General features: G+C 44.9%; 1 protein-coding gene across 4 annotated transcripts in view; it reads left to right on the top strand.

Annotated features, from left to right (window-relative positions):
- Positions 1-4,343: 4,343 nt before the first annotated feature.
- The window catches only part of MAP4K3 (mitogen-activated protein kinase kinase kinase kinase 3), a 142,683-nt gene continuing 131,381 nt past the window's right edge, over positions 4,344-15,645 (top strand). For 2 of the 4 annotated variants that reach the window (XM_073339812.1, XM_073339813.1), the window contains exon 1: positions 4,345-4,583. In XM_073339812.1, coding sequence (XP_073195913.1) covers positions 4,482-4,583 — 102 coding nt within the window. In that variant the 5' untranslated portion in view covers positions 4,345-4,481. Of the gene's footprint in view, positions 4,584-4,698; positions 5,035-15,645 lie in introns of those variants that run through there. The other 2 variants (XM_073339816.1, XM_073339814.1) reach the window with 2 other exon arrangements.

A 15,645-nucleotide genomic window follows, 5' to 3' on the forward strand; every position in this document is an offset into this window, starting at 1 on the left:
AGTCATAGGTTCCCCCCTGTGACTGTGTAAGGATGGAGTCATAGGGTCCCCCCTCACAGGGCCCCTCTCCCTGGGTGTGTGGGAGGGGAGCTCAGGGCTGGGAGGAGTCACAGGGTTGTCGCCCCCCCCATGAGTGTGTCTGGGTCACTCACAGAAGGGAGAGTCACATAGTCCCCCTCAGGCTTGAGAGTGGCCTCAGAGTGGTGGGGGAATGAGAGCGTCCCCCCATCTGCGAGTGTGTGAGAGGTGCTCATGGCAGGAGGAAATCACAGACCTTCCCAGGAGTGTGTGAGGGACATGTGATGCTGCAGATCAGGTGCCAGCTCATGCCAAGGCCCCCTAGGCATCACTGAACACTGACAGTTGTAATGTTGTAAACCAGTCTGGCTCATCTCTATGTTAGTATTGTTACAATAGTCATTAGCTTTATGGAAATGCGTTTAGTGTTCAGACTTTATGAAATGCTTGTAAGTTGCTGCATGCAGTAATCTCACTTATAATATCTGTGACCCTGCTATAAGATAATATTTAAGTATTTGCTCTGTACCTGTGAAAGTGTTTGCTCTAAAATTGTAAACCTCCATAGTTAGGAGAAAAGCATTACCTAGTTTGAAATACTAGTTTACCACAGGGAAGTGTTATCTCCTGACCAACAAAAGAAGACCCACAGACAAGCCATTGTGGAACATCAGAGGACAAAAACTTTGTTGATTGCTTCCCCCCACACCCTTGAAGGGGAGAGGTGCACGGAGACTCATCCCATCCGTTTGAGCTCTGGGGGAACAGAATAAAAATCCCTGTCAAGAAAAAATTGTTATCCCTATACAGCCTGGACTTCAGGGAGAGGACAAGACTTCTAAGCATAAACAAGGGATCCACGGTTGTTCAGCTTGGGTTAGCCCTAAAGGACACATACAGCTTGCATATTACTGCAGCTTCTATTACCTTTTGGAATCTAAGATTGTAACTAATTTGTGTGGTATGTTTACTTGCTTTAACTTTGTAACTAACTCACTTCTTTTTTCAAAAAGAAAAGGAGTACTTGTGGCACCTTAGAGACTAACCAATTTATTAGAGCATAAGCTTTCGTGAGCTACAGCTCACTTCATCAGATGCATATCGTGGAAACTGCAGCAGACTTTATATATACACAGAGAATATGAACCAATACCTCCTCCCACCCCACTGTCCTGCTGGTAATAGCTTATCTAAAGTGATCATCAGGTGGGCCATTTCCAGCACAAATCCAGGTTTTCTCACCCTCCACCCCCCCACACAAATTCACTCTCCTGCTGGTGATAGCCCATCCAAAGTGACAACTCTTTACACAATGTGCGTGACAATCAAGTTGGGCAATTTCCTGCACAAATCCAGGTTTTCTCACATCCCCCCCACCCCCATACACACACAAACTCTTTTTGCGAATACAGACTAACACGGCTGTTACTCTGAAACCTGTCACTTCTTTTTTCTAATTCATAAATTTTACTTAATTTATTATAGGAGTGGCTACAAGCATCTTTGGTGTAGGATCTAAAGTGCATTGACCCAGAGTAAGTGATTAGTCCTTTGGGACTGGAAGTAACCTGAGTATTATTGTGATTTTTGGTGAAAGGGACCATGTATTGTAATGGCAAGCTTACCTGGGTAACAAGACAGATTGGAGTTCTCATGGGGACTGTCTGTGACTCTGTGTTGAGGTTGTTGTAATGCCTGAGGACTTCACACTTTGTTGGTGAATTGAAGTATAGATCTTACAGCCAATTTAGGGTTTGTGCTCTACTTCTTAATAGTCTGCCCTGAGATTGGTACTCATGCTCATGAGCCACTCCAGACAGCTTTATAGAATCATAGAATATCAGGGTTGGAAGGGACCTGAGGAGGTCGTCTAGTCCAACCCCCTGCTCAAAGCAGGACCAATCCCCAACTAAATCATCCTAGCCAGGGCTTTATCAAGCCTGACCTTAAAAACTTCTAAGGAAGGAGAGTCCACCACATCCCTAGGTAACACATTCCAGTGCTTCACCACTCTCCTAGTGAAAAAGTTTTTCCTAATATCCAACCTAAACCTCCCCCACTGCAACTTGAGACCATTACTCCTCATTCTGTCATCTGCTACCATTGAGAACAGTCTAGATCTATCCTCTTTGGAACCCCCTTTCAGGTAGTTGAAAGCAGCTATCAAATCCCCCCTCATTCTTCTCTTCTGCAGACTAAACAATCCCAGTTCCCTCACCCTCTCCTCATAAATCATGTGCTCCAGCCCCCTAATCATTTTTGTTGCCCTCCGCTGGACGCTTTCCAATTTTTCCACATCCTTCTTGTAGTGTGGAGCCCAAAACTGGACACAGTACTCCAGATGAGGTTTCACTAATGTTGAATAGAGGGGAACGATCACGTCCCTCGATCTGCTGGCAATGCCCCTACTTATACATCCCAAAATGCCATTGGCCTTCTTGGCAACAAGGGCACACTGTTGACTCATATCCGGCTTCTCATCCACTGTATCCCCTAGGTCCTTTTCTGCAGGACTGCTGCCGAGCCATTCGGTCCCTAGTCTGTAGCGGTGGATGGGATTCTTCCGTCCTAAGTGCAGGATTCTGCACTTGTCCTTGTTGAACCTCATCAGATTTCTTTTGGCCCAATCCTCTAATTTGTCTAGGTCCCTCAGTATCCTATCCCTACTCTCCAGCGTATCTACCACTCCTCCCAGCTTGACACACCCCATGTCACAGGGTCTTTCTCATCTATGTGTGAGGGATGCTCACAGCTGGAGTTGGGAAGGGGGAGTCACAGGGATCATAGGGTTTTTTTCCCCCTGCTTCTTTTCTCCCTTTGAATTCAGGTCCCATCTCCTGTTTGTCTTGGGAGACTCTACGGGTGACTGGAGAGCTGCTGTGTTTAACGCTATGCCCACAAAGGGCTGTAGCATGAGTAGAACTGGGAAAAGAAGTACAGGCAGGCTTGCTGGCCTGTTCCATGTGACCAGTTTTCACAGTGTGGCTGTGATCAGTTATGCTTGCTTAGGGGTTCTCAAACTGGGGGTCATGACCCCTCGGGGACCATGAGGTTATTATATGGGGGGTCATGAGCTGTCAGCCTCCACTCCAAACCCCACTTTGCCTCCAGCATTTATAATGGTGTTATTAAAAAGTGTTTTTAATTTATAAGGGGGGGTTGCACTCAGAGGCTTGCTATGTGAAAGGGGTCACCAGTACAAAAGTTTGAGAACCACTGTGCTTGCTGATGTAATACTGAGTGCTGTATACTGGGGCCATGTCTACTTTGCAAAATTAAGCCAGCCTAACTTACGTTGGCTGTATGTCATTGTTCATGCATATCTACACTTTGCTCCTTGTGTCAGTGGTGTGCATCCTCAACAGGAGTGCTTGTATTGTTTGTACTGTCAATGTGGGGCATTGTGGGATGGCTCCTGAAAGCCAGTAACAGTCAATGTAAGTAACACAGTGTAAAACGGACAATGCGGTGACCTAACTACATTGACCTTGACTCTATGCTGCTGATGTAGCAGGGTAGTTACACTGGGAGCAACATTTAAGTGTAGACACTTCCAAAGTTAGGTTGATATAAGGCAGTTTACATCGACCTAATCTCAGTAGTGTAGACCAGGCCTGGGGCAGAGCAACCCAGGCTGTTTTAGGGGGAGAGAGTCTTGCTGGGTTTAGGGGTCAACTGCCCAGGAGAGGGAGTGGAGGCAAAATGAAACAGCTGCAGGCAAGACCAGCGAACAGGGATGGGATGTTGCTGGCCACAGGGGCCAGCACAGATTGGGTTGGCAAGGGGAAATGGGTTGTTGGGTTTACGACCAGGGCAGCCTGGGATGAGTGGGGTCTTGTTGGGTGTAGGTTCAGCCCGGCAGGGGGCAATGAGCCTGACAGGGCCTTGTTGGGTATAGGGAAGGGGGTTAGTGCAACCTGAGGCAATGACTGGGGCAGGGTCTTGTTAGGAGTGGATGGGAGTCAGGGTGGCCCGGGGAACGGGACGGGGCCTTGTTGAGTTGGGGGTCGGTGCAGCTCAGGGTTGGGGAGTGGGACAGGGCACTGGTGGGTGCAGGGGGTCAGGGCAGCCTAGGGAATGGAGAGCGGACTGCCCCGGGCTTGTAACGTGTTGGTTTCTCATTTATGAGACGTGGGTAGCACTGGAGAGCCCCCGGCCTCGGCCCCGCTCCGCTGAGGCCTCGCCAGCTGGGAGCCACGTGGGCAGCAGGGGCGTGGCTGAGCCGCTGAGCTTAGGGCGCGCGCCGCTCTCCTCGCCCCGCCCCATGCGCGCGCTGGGCGGCAGCGTCCCTGCCCCGTGCCTCTGGCCGGGGGCGGGGCGGGGCGGGGGAGAGGCGCGCATGCGCCCTGTGTCGCGTAGTGCGCCATGTTGGCTGAGCAGGTCGGGGGGCGGCGGTGATCGGTCGTCGGTGTCCCCCCCTCCCCCTCCGGTGACCGAGCGGGGCCCTCCGCCTCGGCGGCGCCATGAGCGTGGGGCGGGTGCGCGACCTCTCCCGGCGCAACCCCCAGGAGGACTTCGAGCTCATCCAGCGCATCGGTAGCGGCACCTACGGCGACGTCTACAAGGTAGCGACCCGGGCAGGCCCCGCACCGGGCAGCGCCTGTCAGCCGCCGGGCCCCCCCGCAGCACCGCCGGGGCCCCCCTCCCTGCCCGTCCTGGCCGGCTGGGCCCCCCTCCGGGCGGCCGCAGGGGTGGGGGTCCCTGCCTGGAGAGGCTCTGCAGGGGGCCTGGCTCCTGTCACGGGGGCCTCCCTCTCTGCCCCCCCTCCCCCCGGAGCGCCTCTCGTCCTCGCCCCTAGGCGGGGGGCAGCCCCCGGCACAGCGACACGAGCGGGGGGGGTCCCGGTTTGTGTCCAGGTAGCAGAGCCCAGGCTGGCTGGGCTTTCCTCCGCCTGGCGAGCTGACAGCCGGCAGAGTCGCCTCGTCACTCTCGCCTCTCTGGGGAAGAGCCTGGTCGCGGAGGTGCCCGGGATAACTTTCCAACATGGCTGTAACAAGCCCGCTACCTCAAATGTGGGTGAGTGAGAAAACAATTTCGGGTGGGAATATACATGTCAGCGTTTGGAGTCCCTCCGTTTATCCAGAACAGCTTGTCCAGGTCTGCGCCAGCACTTGGCCCAGTTCTCTGGGATCCAAGAAACCAGTTCGACTCCAGGTTTTGTCACTCAGGTTCCTTTATTTGGTATACAACAAAGCTAAGCTGAGTTGATCAGACTCAAGCTTAGGGGTGGGTCTAGAGCAGGGGTAGTCAATAGGCGGACGGTGGGCCAAATCTGGACACTTTTGTATGGACCCTGAAATCTTTTCATTTACTTATTGTTATTTTATTATTATCATTATTTTTTATTTTCTCTGGAGTCTGGACCTTAACTATACCTTGACCAAGAAATTTGAACCGTGACAAAGTAATTGACTGCCCCTGGTCTAGAGCATACCACACATCGAAAGTTACACAGAAGCGCTCTCCCTTCATATACGTTTAAACATTTCATTGCATTTACTATACCTTAGATTACACATTTTTGGATTGTTTTGGTCACTTTGCAGGAACCAATCTCTGTACCGCATGCTCTGTGTGCTGTTTATGTAGAACCTGATCTTTATATAATCTCTACATTTCTAACTTACCTTGTCCATTTTTAGTAAATGGTTCCCTAGGTGTTCTCCCTCTTATCTTTGTTGGCTCAGACATTCTTTTTAAACCCAATGTTCTGTTTATCTCCCTAATTCTATCTTCCAAGAAATGAGACCTCCTTTCAAGTGTTAATTTCTCATTTCCATCAGGCCTCAGCTACATTCATATATCAGGATCACATTTTTGTTCAAACAAATGCACCAGAAAACAAGTCTCAGAAGAAAAAGGATAACACAACCAAATAGGATATGAGCACAGTAGCGTATGTAGCACTGTATTAATAACCTCTGAACACATGTACACTAATTTTTAAGAGACTCTGTTAAGCTTTCACCCACATTTCCATTTAAAGCCACATATTGCATTATGAAGAGGAGTACTTGTGGCACCTTAGAGACTAACCAATTTATTAGAGCATAAGCTTTCGTGAGCTACAGCTCACTTCCTCAGATGCATATCGTGGAAACTGCAGCAGACTTTATATATACACAGAGAATATGAACCAATACCTCCTCCCACCCCACTGTCCTGCTGGTAATAGCTTATCTAAAGTGATCATCAGGTGGGCCATTTCCAGCACAAATCCAGGTTTTCTCACCCTTCACCCCCGCACACAAATTCACTCTCCTGCTGGTGATAGCCCATCATGCACATTGTGTAAAGAGTTGTCACTTTGGAAGAACCTGAATACCTCGAACTAAGCTGCTTTTGAATTGCTCATGCCTAGGAGAAAACTTGTGAAAGGAAAAAAAGTACATCGCTTAAAATATGAAAAGTTAGCAAACCTTTTTGGAGTTCAGAATAAGATGACAGAGTGGTATTGGTGCACTTATACATTGCCAGCATGGTGTGCAGACCCCTTAACTGCATTCTGACATAACTTCAGCACCATTTCCACCTCTGAATTTAGTGGCAAACAAGGATCAGACAGATGAATATGTTGCTTGCTTCCTTCAAAATGACCTTTAGCTTACAGAATGTTCACCTGGCTGGGAGCCAGGAGACCATGAGTTCTAATATCACCTGTTCCACTGATTAATTGGTTAAGGTGAAGGTAATTTTGCTGCTGTATAACAGCGTCTCCTACTTCCTGTACCCTTCCAGAACATGAGACTTCAGAATGTAAACACAGATGTTGGAAAACCAAGAAATACTTGGTTAAGCATACCGCTTAAAAGATTGTCAGTGTTATAATACCCTCCCTAGTTAAGGCAATGTTAACCAGATACATTTAACTTTGCTCCCTTAAAGATGCCACGAGGAACTCACTAAGTTAACATAAAAAAACACACATAATCACATTACCATTTTATGTGTGCAGCACAATTACTGACAAAGGCAGTGTTGGCTGCCAGTTCCCCAAGTGGCATTACACATACATTCATTTTACTTTGTCTCCATATGCTTGCATGTGTGTGGGGCTGAACTAAACTTTCTTTGTGTTGTGTTGGAAGTTTTACCTTAACATTTTTTTTTTTTGTTTTCTTGCAACACTAATGTTCTTTTAAGGTATACGTGGGGGGACCTTCACTAAGCATTTCTGGTTTTCTAATGTTTAATGCTCTGTTGTGTGTGAGCAACACTGATTCCATCTTAACATTTTTTAATTGCATATTCATAAAATCAGTTTAGGTTGGTGTGCAGAATCTCAGTTATACCTGATCTCATTGAAATATGAACAAAGATTTTGGGCCCTTTTCGCCAAATCCCCTGCTCTTAATGGTAGCGCTGTAGAAAATGAGCTTGTTTTTTCCTTGTTCCTGCTCCTTATTAGTATGCTAATCTCTAGTCTGATTAGGTTTGACTTTTTTCAGAGTACATTTACTCAGTGTTCAGGTCCTCCCTCAGTGTGCCACTTTGAACCTGGCTGAGCTTTCGTCCAGTGTAGTTCATAATTCTGAAACTGTTCCAGGAACTGGAGTGATTTTTTTGGTTTGTTTTTTGATAAAGTGTTTTCAGCGTTAAGAATGAGGTATTAAGATGTATGCAAATCAGCAAACCTGGATCAATTGGTTAACCTTAAAAACCTCAAACTGTAGAATGAAATATTTCCAATTATAATACCATTATTTATGTATGTTACATTTAAGTTATTTTAGATTTGGCAAGGGTTTGTTGGGAGCAGTAGGGCATTGGCTGAGAGTCACCATAACCTTCAGTTCAATGTTCTGTTGGTGGCTAATAAAGTCAGTACCATTCCTGATTTGATCTACCTTCAGACATAGAAGTTCCATTCTGAAAAATGGATTCATTTGTGTTCACCATGTACATGCAGGTTCCAGGATAAGATTAAATTAGATTCATTGTGATGTGCAGGTACCCTGATTCTTTAATCTCTTAGAATTGGAGTTGGCCAGGTTTATAGTTCTGCCATGACTTCAGTATCCATGCAGTTTGTGACTACATGGGGGTTAACTTGGGATCGGCTGCCATTATATTTGTTGCCTTCCTATGGGGACAGTCTCCTTAATGTGGACACTTGCTAATTGTTGACCTGACTCTCTCTCTCTTTTTTTTTTAACAGGTTATAAAGTTGTTGAGAAAGTACAGTCAGGGCAATGTGGTATCTCCTGGAATCCTTAGATTTCCTTGATCTTTTTTTAGTTGGACTTTCAACCTGGATATACCACTGTGTGGTCACTGTTTTCTTTATAGCCATAGATGTATTTAATGTGTTACAAAAATAGATATGTAGCTGTGTTTGTTCCCAAAAAGGAAGTCCTTGCACTGGATATTTTACAATCTAAAATAAGTTTCAGAGTAACAGCCATGTTAGTCTGTATTTGCAAAAAGAAAAGGAGGACTTGTGGCACCTTAGAGACTAACCCATTTATTTGAGCATAAGCTTTCGTGAGCTAATAAGGATAGGTAGTATGGACAGAGCTAAGGAGAGGGTGAAAGGAGATGAGGACGTGGGTCAAGACAATAAGATCCTGCTGCTGCTTGGGTCAGTTCTGTTATTTATATGGTGTCCAAAAATGTGCTAGTGCACATTATTTGAGGAATGCACCGTTTTTCTTAAAGTTAATACATAAGGCTACATTTTATAAGCCCCCGTGAAGTGGGTTTTGAGAGAGGATTTGGAGATGATGGTGGAATGTCCGTTAAAAAAAAAAAAAAGGATGTGTGAGGTTTTCTGTTGGTTCTGCAATAGTTTCCATATCAAATGTGCTTGGTTTATAGGGAAGAATATGTCTTTTCTAACCAGCAGCTATGCAAACTCATTCCAGAATATGCAAATTAAGAGAACACAAGTATTGCACATCAAATTATGAGGAGAGTGCCTTTCTCCATTGAAGCTATATTGCCTTGATGGTTTACATAGGTATAACTCATTAGGTCTGTAAATGGAACTTTGTAAATATTTCTGTAGAGGATGCAAAAGCAACATGAGACTCTTTCTCCCTTTCTGAGAGCTGTGTTGTGTCTGCAGTGCTAACAGGAGTAAAAAGTAATGACTTATTTTTGTTACCAAAGACAGCAGATATGACCTTGCCGAAACACAGAGCGGATCTAATGAGTAAGATATTATCATTTTTAGTCATTTTCAGAGTAGATCTGTAGTTCAGAGATTCCTGCAGGCGGCATCTCAGAGGTACCCTATAGACACTTAATTGTAACTTGTGGTTTCATCATAATATTATATACCTTATAATATTATATAGTTTTATATACCTTAATAAATTTGCCATTCAAGCCACTTAGTCTACTCCATCAAAATTGCTTTCCTGGTTGCAGTCACCTCTGCCAGGATAATTTTTGAATTGGAACCTTTTCCATCAAATCCCAGTACTCCATCTCATTTGTGGAATTCCACAAGGATCAAATCTCTCTGGTTCTTTTTAATATCTAAGTGCAACCACAAGGTGAAGTGGTCAAATGACATGGATTCAAGTGCCAGTAATATGCAGCTCTACTACATACCACCACTCTTCTGTCACCAAGATGTCCTGGTGCTTGGACAAGATCAACTCATGGAGAAAGAACAGCTGGCTGAAGCTGAATCTTTGCAAGACAGAAATTATGCTCGTGATGAGGAAGGCATTTTGAAGAGTTTGTAGTCATTGTGCAGTCCCCTTTGGTGGAAGGTACATAGTCACAGTTGCTCTTTCTTTTGAAGTCTAGGAGAACGCTTATATTCCTCACTAACTCTAAGCTGTCACGTAGCAGCATCTGTGAGTAATACTTCCTGTTTTCTCCAGTTGGCTAGGAGACTCGTCCTATCCCGGTGGATGATGACAACGCCTCAGTTATTTACACCTTTCTGATCTCTCTGTTGGACTATAGCAACACAATGTTTCTGAGCATGATTTAGTACTTAGAAAACTCCAGGTAGTACAGAACACTGTAGCGCATCTCCTACTGCAAGCACATAACCTGTCCTTCACTCTCTACGTTGTTTTCCCACAGAATTTCAAATCAAGTTCAAGGTCTCAGTCCTTATCTTTGTGGTGTTCCATGGTTGGCCCCAGGGTTTCTAAAAGACCACCTAAAGCTCTTGGATTAAGACTGTGGTTGACAAGCATACTTCTGTGGCACAGTGTTTTACAATAAGAGTAAAACGCATATGTTAGGGACACAGAACTTTCTTGGGAGCTAGCCTGAAGTCCTGCAGGAACTAAGGACTATCCCAAACCTCACCACTTCCAAATGCAAAATGCATTTCTTTGACTGTGCTTTAATATAAATGCATAGCAACCTGTATTTAAAACAAAACAAACCCTATCAAAACAAGACATTCTAATGCACATGCTTCGTCCTCCTGAGGAGATGAGAATAAACAACACACAGCAGATGTGTAATTAGGCTGCTACTGAAAGGTGCTCAGGTTCTACAGTGATGGGTGTCGTATAAGAAAAGAATAGAACAGAATTCCGTACAGATAAACTTTTCTCAAGCCCTTTTTAACTGACATTTATTAGGCAGGGTGAAAAATACTTCTGCGGGCACATGTAAGTTTGTTTTCATGCATCTGCTGTTTCTGGGTTTCACTATTGTAAACATCTCAAAAGAGGAATTAACTAATGATTTTCCTTCTCTGAAAAAACAGTTTCACTTCTCTGCCTGTAACTCAGTAGGACAATGTCCCTTGATTTCAATAAGGGAAAGTTGTGGTTTTGGCCACTCTGCACTGTAGAAAATCTTTGCAGAAAATTTGCTCTTAGTTCTTTTGTTAAATCTCAGAAAGCATCCTATTTGGTAGTTAATTGGAGCAAAGATGAAACTGATAATTGACAGCATCTTGTTGGTAACAAATTGTGGTGAAAGTGGGGAATAGTGGACCTGAATATTCAAGGAGAGAAAATTAACTTCCTCTAATTTTTTTTGAAGATAACACTAAAAGATCATGTAATTACTTTAAGTGTCTATGTATGTGTACCAATAGGTGCCTTATAGAGACAGCCTGTGGGGAGGGCCCCCCCTCCCAATTTCATCCACAGTTTAGTGGGAAATGATCCCACTTCCTTGTTTGGTGGTACTGTGTATGGTATACAGCACCCTAAGGAATGTAGAATGACCAGATTGAATCAGACCAGCAGTCCACCTAGTTCAGTGTCCTGTCCCTGATAGTTTCCAGTGGCAGATTCTTCCGAGGAAGGTTCAAGAAACCTCACAATAGGGAAACCAGATTCACAGTAGGGAGGAATGGGATAATCCACTCCACCATGGATGTCTCATTCAAATCCCTAGTAGAGATTGGCTTAAACCCTGAAACATGAAGATTTATATCCCTCCCAAATTTTTCTTACCATTAACTGCTATAACTCTGGGTATTCTTATTAGTATAAAAGTCCAGTTCCTCTTTGAATCATGCAGCTTGGGTAGGCAGACTTGTGCTAGCACGTTAAAAATAGCTTTGTGGACATTGCAGCACTGCAGAGGCTCTGGCTAGCCACTTGAGCTTAAACCCATCCTACCCCTGGGTCTGAGCTCAGGTGGTTAGCCTGAGCCTCTGCCGGTGCCATAATGTCCACGCAGCTGTTTCAAGTGTTAAGCAGTCATCTGGTAGCACAAGCCTGTCTGCTCTGGCTGGGAGGCTTGCTCCGAGCTGTAGTATAAGACATACCCAATGACTTCCTGTGGTAGTGTGTCACAGTCTAATTATGCATTGTGTGAAAAAATATTTCCTTTCTCACTTTCGAATTTGTCACTTTTCAGTTTAATTGAATATCCCCAGGGTTCTTGCCTTATAAGACTGGGAGCTTATGTTCTTTCTGTCTGTCTCTTAGGCCATTCATTTTTTGTATACCGTTGCCATTTTCTCTCCTATTTGTCTCTTGCGGTAAACAATCCCAGTCTTCTTAATTTCTCTTCATATTAAAATCTCTTTGAGCCCACTCTAATTCTGATTTTTGAGATAGGGTGACAAATGCTGTGTACAGTATTCCAGATGAGGTCTGACCATTGACTTATAATGGCATTATAATATTTCTCTAATTCATCATCCCTTATGCATCTTAACATCTTGTTTGCTTTTTTTTGGCTGCTGCTACACAGAGGAGAGTTAGTCACTGAGCTGACCACATTGAGTGATGCCCAAGTTCTTTTCCAGAGCTGAAACAGTTACGTTAGAACTCTGTAGGGTGTATGAGTAGGTTAAAAGTTTCCTTATAACGTGCAGCATTTTGCGTTTATAAACATTGAACTTTGCTATCTTGTTGCCCATTCACCTAGCTTACTTAGATCCCTCTGGTTCCTCATAGTTCTCTCTGGATTTAGCTAACCTAAATAATTGTCATCTGCAAATTGTGCTATCTCACTACACACCTCTCTTCCAAAAACTGTTGTTAATTAGAGTAAACAACACCAGACCATGCGCTGAACCTTGAGGTTCCAGCTGTTAATCTTTTGCCATGGTGAAAATTGACCACTTACCCTGTCTCTTAGCCTGAAAAAAGGTTGTAAAAATTGTCAACCAGTCGCCTTTATTTTCTATTTTATTGATGTGTTCAAACAGTTCTAATAGATTAGCGGTTCTCAAAGTGTGGGTCGCGACTGTATTTTAATGTGATCACCAGGGCTGGCTTTAAACTTGTTGGAACCCAGGGCCAGAGCCGAAGCCCGAGCACCACGGCCTGGGGTCGAAGCCTGAGAGCTTCAGACCTGGGTGGTGGGGCTCAGGTTACAGGCCCCCATCTGGGGCTGAAGCCCTTGGGCTTGGGCTTTGGCCCCGCACACCCAGGGCAGTGGGGCTGGGGCAGGCTCAGGCTTCAGTCCCCCTCTACTGGGGTCATGTAGTAATTTTTGTTGTCAGAAGGGAGTCATGGTGCAATGAAGTTTGAGATCCCTTGGATTAGAGAGACACTTTCCCTTTGTAGAAGCTCTGGTGATTAGACCTTATCATGTCATGATCTTCCAGGTATTTTATTATGAGTTCCAACCAGTTTTCCAAGTAGACATATGGCTTTTTGGTGTGTAATTCTCTGGATAATTCCTAGAACCCTTTAAAAAAAAATGGGTATAATACATGCTGCCCTCCAACCCTCTGGCGCAAAAGTTGTTTCTGGTGAAAAATTGCATGTTTTTGTTATCAGCTGAGCCACTTCATAATAATTCACACTTCATAATCTCCTTCAGAACTCTTGGATGTATACCGTCTAGGCCTGGTGACATATTGCTTTTCATTATATGATTATTTCACACCTTTTCTTTTTGACACTTCAATTTCTGATAGCACCTGATCTTTATTACAAGAAAAGGACAGGTCCCTGACAACTTTTGTGATAGATTTATTTGTATCAGTCTATATCTTCTCAGCAGTGCCTATAGATCTCCCTTTAACTTTGGTGATCCAGCAGACCCACCAACTCTTTGGCAGGCTTCCTGCTTCTGAAATAGTTACATAATTTCTTGTGGTTTTTTTAATGTCATTAGCTATTTGTAAGGCCTTTCATTTTTGATTTTTATTTTTTAAAGTGTCCTGGGAATTTATTGGGTTTTATTAAAAATAGGAGAAAAATTGGTAAAAACCAGGACCAGAAGGCGGGTGGGGGGAGAAATGGGGTGGAGGGGGAAGAGTGCCTGGTATCCATGCAGGGTGGGGATTACTCACCATGTAGTGTTTGAGGAAGCCTTTCACTGCCTGAAGCAGTTGGGCAGTCTCAGCTACCAGGACCCAACTCCCTGTCTGTCTTTCTTCCCCTGCTTGCAGAGGAATGGAAGAGCCTGGATCAGGAGGGGAGTAGAAGTCTTTAACTCACACAGAGTCCTTGTGGCACTCTGTACCTCAGTGCAGCAACTTGGAACCCGCATATGCACCACTGTCATGTAATTACGATATGTTTTGTACAAAGTATGCCACATAAGGAATCGGAATGTCATGATCTGCTGAAATCCACTGTTCTGTCAAAATATGTATATCGTTAGTGTGTATGAAGTTATGAGCCTTAGCTGTATGGTTGTTTCTCAAACTTGCAACATATTTCAGTGTCACTCACTGCCAGTTCTCCAGTGACAATAAAGGAGGTGATCCACTCCCAGGAGGGTGTTAAGTGATCATTAATCAGTAGGGGAGTTGTAAACATGGGATTTACAATGCCCTAAGAGGGCTGCACAAGCATCACTCAGTAGGGGTTTGCTTCACTCTGATTCAGCAGAGCCTGCCAGGACATGTCTGGGCTAGTGTTTTCCAGGCACATGGACTGAGGATATAAAATAGGGGAAAGTGGTATCATGGTTTTGCCTTTCGCCTCCCCTGCCCACGTTGAAATTAACAAGAACAGTGCAAAGACAAAGACTTGAACTCGGGAGACTGGTCCCAGGCTTAAAGGGGAAGCCTGTGTATTAAGAACTGTAACCTACCTGCAGCATCCAGTGGGGTGAGAGAAACTGCTTGATCCAAATACTGCCTAGTCTAATAATTTTAGACTGTGTGCTTACGTTTTATTTTCTTTGGTAACTACCATTTATAATCACTTAAAATCTGACTTTCTGTACTTAATAAATCTGTTTTATATTTTACCTAAAACAGTGTGTTTTGATTGAAGTGCTTGGGAAATCTCAGCTCAGTATACAAAAGTTAGTGCGTGTCCTCTCCACATCGAGGGAGGGGCAGACTGGATAATAAACTTATATTGGTCAGGCTTCTGATCAGGGCAAGACCATGTATTCTGGGGGTGCAAGGCTGGGGGCTTGAGAGACTTACTTATGCCTGTCTCTGTGTGATCTGGGAGTGGTTCAGGGAGCATTCATGCAATTTAGCTGCGTGTGGGAGTCCACACACAGTTGTGCTAAGTGATAAGAGCATCTGGAGGGTTTTGCTGTTTGTCACTAGCAAAGCATTGTGAGAGATGGCCCAGGCTGGAGAATTAAGGTGGCACAGCAGTACCCCAGTTCATGTCGTACCCCGAGGATCCTGTCACAGTCCCATCCTGGCCCATCTGGGCTTTCAGTGCTGCCCAGTCTGCTTCCTGCGTACAGGCCGTCTGACAGGGTAATGGAAGGAAAGCAGACGGTGTTGTGTGCCCTGGGGCTGATCGCTGCGGCTACGCAGCACGGCTCCATCGACTCCCATTCTGAAGGGCTGGCCTCAGAAGTGTAGGCTCTGTTCAGCAGGGAGACAGTACGCATGGGGGTGCAGCCTTCCGCTCCCAACAGCCCTGTCACTGCAGCAGTCAGGTAGTACTGGCTTCCAGGTTCAGGAAGGAAGTAATAGTCTGGTCCATGAGTACTAAAACCCCTTTGCAGACAGAGACCCCTGCTGGACCCTGCCAGCTTTTCAGCAAAGCCCCATCTTCGTCTCCTGGGAAAAATTTCTGGGTCCCAAAATTCACGTCAAAATCAGTAAGACATGAATACTGGCTTTTTCAAAAAACCAGTGGGAATATTTCAGGGAAAATTGGTAAATACCAATAATGAAGAGCCTTAGCTATTTGCTCTGACTCTATTTTAACCCTTCTAATTTCCCTCTTACGTATTGCTTACTGTAATTTATGTTCTTGTGTATTAGTTTCACTAGGGTTAGATATTCAAACCTGAAGGCTCTGTTTGGCT

This window comes from Lepidochelys kempii, chromosome 3 (assembly GCF_965140265.1).
Source record: "Lepidochelys kempii isolate rLepKem1 chromosome 3, rLepKem1.hap2, whole genome shotgun sequence".
In the NCBI taxonomy this organism is placed as follows: Eukaryota; Metazoa; Chordata; order Testudines; family Cheloniidae; genus Lepidochelys; species Lepidochelys kempii.